This window comes from Anticarsia gemmatalis, chromosome W (assembly GCF_050436995.1).
Source record: "Anticarsia gemmatalis isolate Benzon Research Colony breed Stoneville strain chromosome W, ilAntGemm2 primary, whole genome shotgun sequence".
NCBI lineage: Eukaryota > Metazoa > Arthropoda > Insecta > Lepidoptera > Erebidae > Anticarsia > Anticarsia gemmatalis.
In genome coordinates, this window is record NC_134775.1 from 7,853,539 (window position 1) to 7,857,692 (window position 4,154).

At 47.5% G+C, this 4,154-nt stretch overlaps 1 protein-coding gene across 1 annotated transcript; it reads right to left on the reverse strand.

Moving 5' to 3' along the window:
* Positions 1-1,157: 1,157 nt before the first annotated feature.
* LOC142985894 (uncharacterized) lies at positions 1,158-2,212 on the reverse strand. Its single transcript, XM_076134135.1, has 2 exons — positions 1,919-2,212; positions 1,158-1,835 (listed from the first exon to the last, which is right to left on the reverse strand). The coding sequence occupies exons 1-2, from the start codon at positions 2,210-2,212 to the stop codon at positions 1,158-1,160; spliced, it is 972 nt and encodes a 323-aa protein (XP_075990250.1).
* Between the last annotated feature and the right edge of the window lie 1,942 nt (positions 2,213-4,154).

Genomic DNA, 4,154 nt, shown 5'->3' on the forward strand with positions numbered 1-4,154 from the left:
TAATCAAAAAACAAAAATTTAATAAAATAAAATGTGAAAACCGTACGTGGGGTAACGACCTTCTCCCTACATGGCAATAAAATTGATTAATTGACATAAACTTCAATCAATTTTAAATCCTTTCGCTCTTCGTTTAAATCCTTTTATTTTGTGAACTTTTCTCCAGAACTGCTACGAAATCTAAGAAGTTATTCAATATTTCTCATTTATCTATACTAATATTATAAAGCTGAAGAGTTTGTTTGTTTGTTTGTTTGTTTGAACGCGCTAATCTCAGGAACTACTGGTCCGATTTGAAAAATTTTTTCAGTGTTAGATAGTCCATTTATCGAGGAAAGTTATAGGCTATATATCATCACGCTACTACCAATAGGATCAGAGTACGGGTGAAAAATGTTACAAAAACGGGGACAATTTTGACCCATTCTCTCTTATGTGACGCAAGCGAAGTTGCGCGGGTCAGCTAGTTTTTTATATTTTAATTACAAAACTTTTATCACTGTACAGCCTGGGGCAGATATTGGCCAAGTCCTTTTCAAAAAAAGCTTCCTGAATTAATTGACATTAAATTTTCAATTTCCTGATACCTAATTTTTCTATTTAGTCAAATTGTATTTTTACTAGTGACACGTTTTTTTCCACAATAGCCGGTAAAGACGACCATATTTTCTTCAGTGGCTATAGTATGCCGACTTCGCTTAAAACGCCGACACTGTCTCATACAAAAAACTGTTATTCGCAAAACTTTCTGAGTGCCCTAGAATTAGATGATGAAACATCACAATAAATTTTATGATTTGTATGAGGAAAATCGTATTGTTTAAGTTTGAAATTGTTGCAACATGACGACCTAGATAACAGTGACGTCAATTGTGTATCAGATTCTTGCGCGTGGGCGAGTTCTTCGAAATCAAGTATCGTGGGACAACTTATTGTTTCAATGCGCGATAACGTGTCTGCGACAATGTTATTATTGCCTATTTTATGTATGTCGAATATCAGTTGTATATTCACTTATAATAATAATAATAATAATAAATAAATCATTTATTTCAAGCTATAATGGCTCATAGATATATACCTTACAAACTAACATATATATTAAGTATATCATATTGTTATTAGTAAATAAAACTTAAGACTATGTTAGTAGCACTTCACTTAAACACAGTGTCTTTGGTGCTATCCTGTGGTATAAGTCCGCGGAAGCAACGGAATACCACGTCCTGGGGCCAAAAGTCCTCCTTCATGACGAGGGGCAGCACGTCGTTTGGGACGCACACCACGAACGACTTGAATCCCACGTTACGGCGCGCCTCCAACAGCTGCACCCTCATCTGGTACTTGGTCCTCTTACAGATATACGTCACGACATCCTCCTTCTTGGTGAGGTAGTGCAGGCGTGAGACGTACACCGGTGTGGTCGGTATCGCGGCTCTTAAGCACGGTGTTGGCTCTTTAGGAGCCGTACCGCTGCGATTCTGGGTTCGTGTGGTGCGCTTTTTTCTTTGAACCTTCACGAAACCCTCGTCGTCTTCGTTCCCATTCCCCGTATCCTTTGGTAGGAATTTAGTTTTGGGAACAGCAGTGCTCGCCGTAACGCTCGCAAAGTCACTTATTTGAGACTTCACGGGGGCTGCAGGCCGTGGCAGCGGGACGGGGCGAGCGGTTCGCGCGACGTCACAGGGGCAGGTGCAGGGGTGGGGGGCGCGGGGGCGCTGCACTCCACAGTATGCGACGGATGCGCTGGCGTCGAATATGCTGACGCAGAGTTCAACGACGGCAAATCGACGACTCGCCGGCACGTGTTGACATTCGATGCATCGGGTGTTGACCTAGAAACCGACACCTCATTGCGCAAATCGTTTATTTCTTTACGCAAATCGGTGACGGTATTTTGGGATGCATCTAACTTCACTAACACATCCGCAAGGCTGGCCTTCAGCGACACGATGTCCTTCAGAAGGCTGGTTACATCGACGTGGTCGAAGGTGACAGGGGGCAGCATGTGCAGCTCCTTCGCCACAAACGTCGGCACATCGTCGGGATCAGTCTCCTTGAGTAGCGTGATGCTCTTCTTTGTCCCGTCACGCCGGCGGGACACCATCTTGTCGCGCTTATTCAGCGTCGTGAACAATAGCAGCTTGGCAGCTGCAATGTCCTCTTCACTGAAGTTACTCGCACATATCTGGATGGCTGACACTTCATCCATCACATCCAGTTTTTGCTGCAAAAACGCCAGTAACTAATTCGCAATAAGTTGTGTACCCATCGCGAAAAAGAACTTAGTCGAGCGTCAGCTTGCGCCGCGCTTATCAAATTAATATAAATAATAATAACACGTCTGCATTAGAACACGACTTATATACGATAACTGTCTAATCTTGCGTGGGGTCTCTATCACTACATGGTTTCGTGAATGCAAAAGTTACTGGTTTGTGGTCTGTAAATATAGAGAAAACACGACCTTCTCTTTGGTTTCTAAAATATTGAACTGACATGTAAATAGCTAAAAGTTCCCTGTCGTAGGTACCAGTGGCGAAGGCTCCATACAACTCGATTCCTACCGGCTTTCCTTTCTGGACAGACTTAATATTAGTGTTAAATTAATTGTTTACTATTGCCAAATAATACACAATTAATCAATAATCACCAATACTTAAACCGAAATCTTTAATCTAATCGAAACAGTACGAAAACGCCTACCCTTCAAAAATTACGCTCCGCTAAAAACGCAACGTGAAGTAATAATAATGAAATAAACCGTGGGCGCTGATCGGGAATCGCGTACAATAAAAACTATGGCGGCGATGTCGCTTACGACCTTTTGGATCGCGCTTTACACCGCGCTGCATAGTGGCGAGTAAGGTACGATTTAGACCAACCGGCTAGCGTCGCGCCGCCTCGGAACGGAGCCTTACGCGTGCCGCGGCAGCCGAACGTGTGCCGCGGCAGCCGAACGCGTCCGTCGGAGCTGTACCACTACTGCGGTATGCGTACGGCTGCCGCGGTAGCCGCACGCGTGCCGCGGCAGCCGACAGCGTCCGCTGGAATCCAATCATTTGTCTGGACTAAAGAAATTAGTTTTTCTTCCGTATCCATTTTTGATTTTAATATGTTAACTGTCGCTTGAAGAACACAACTTCAATGATTCGCTAGTTGCTGCACCGTAATCTCCGTTCGTATTTCACGACGCACAGCTGACCGGCTCTGAACGGACCCGACGGCAGCCGATTGGATGCCGACGGCGCCGTTCGGAGCCGGTCGGGGCCGGTCGGCTGTCGCGACAGCCGAATGCATTCTGCGACGCGTCGCGACAGGTCGCGACGCGTCGCGGGATGCCGACGGAGATAGCTATGCGTAGGTCGTGATGAGAGAAACCAGGCGCAGGGTATTGGAGGGATTTTGGGATTTTGATTGGAGGATATTCTGGAGGTGTTGTTAGAGCGTTTTATTGATTTTTTTTGACTGACCTGGCCTGTTTTCTGGACTTTGATACTGCTTTTTGCTAGAGAGTTATCTTGATGACTCTCTAGTATTCTGCATCGACTTCGCGTAGCATTTTGGACTGATCTCTCATACTTTGACCGTGACCTTGGCTTGTTTTGTGGATACCGTTGCTTCCGATTTGGATTTGCCGTTCGCGGCATTTGTTGATGGAGTCGGACTCCAGTTCGGCTCCGGGCGGCGGTGCCCGCCGTAAGAGGCACCGGACTTCCCCAATCCTGGGATCTGGGCCGTCTGGGTCTGAGACCGAGACAGAGTGCCCGCGCGGGCCGGTGGCGCGGCGCGGGAAAACGTCCTCTGGGGCTACATCCTCCAGAGGCGGGGTTTCGTCCCGTGGGGTCATGGCTCCCCCTGATCCCGTCTTTGACCCTGAGGAGGGTATGGAGAGCTCGGCCTCTGAGTCTCCATACCGCATGGACGCCGAACAGCTGAGGGCGCAGGCCGGCCAGAGTGCGGCCGCAATTTACGAGGTTGTCCGCAAGTCGGGCCACCTCCAGGGGGGTTGCCAGAGAACCCTTAAGCTGGCGGCAGCGGGTCTCCTGGACATTGTGGAGGCCCTGGCGGACCGGACGGTGTCCGATGAAGTCCGCCGTACCAGGGTGGAATCCGCCCGGATCCGTCGTGAGAACGACATGCTTCGGGCGGAA

Bases quoted from the DNA above. Each gene is read 5' to 3' on its own strand.
- LOC142985894 (XM_076134135.1), bottom strand. From the start codon at position 2,212: ATGGATGAAGTGTCAGCCATCCAGATATGTGCGAGTAACTTCAGTGAA. The intron at 1,836-1,918 runs GTGAAGTTAGAT...GTCGGTTTCTAG, and splicing joins CCAGCCTTGCGGATGTGTTA to GTCAACACCCGATGCATCGA.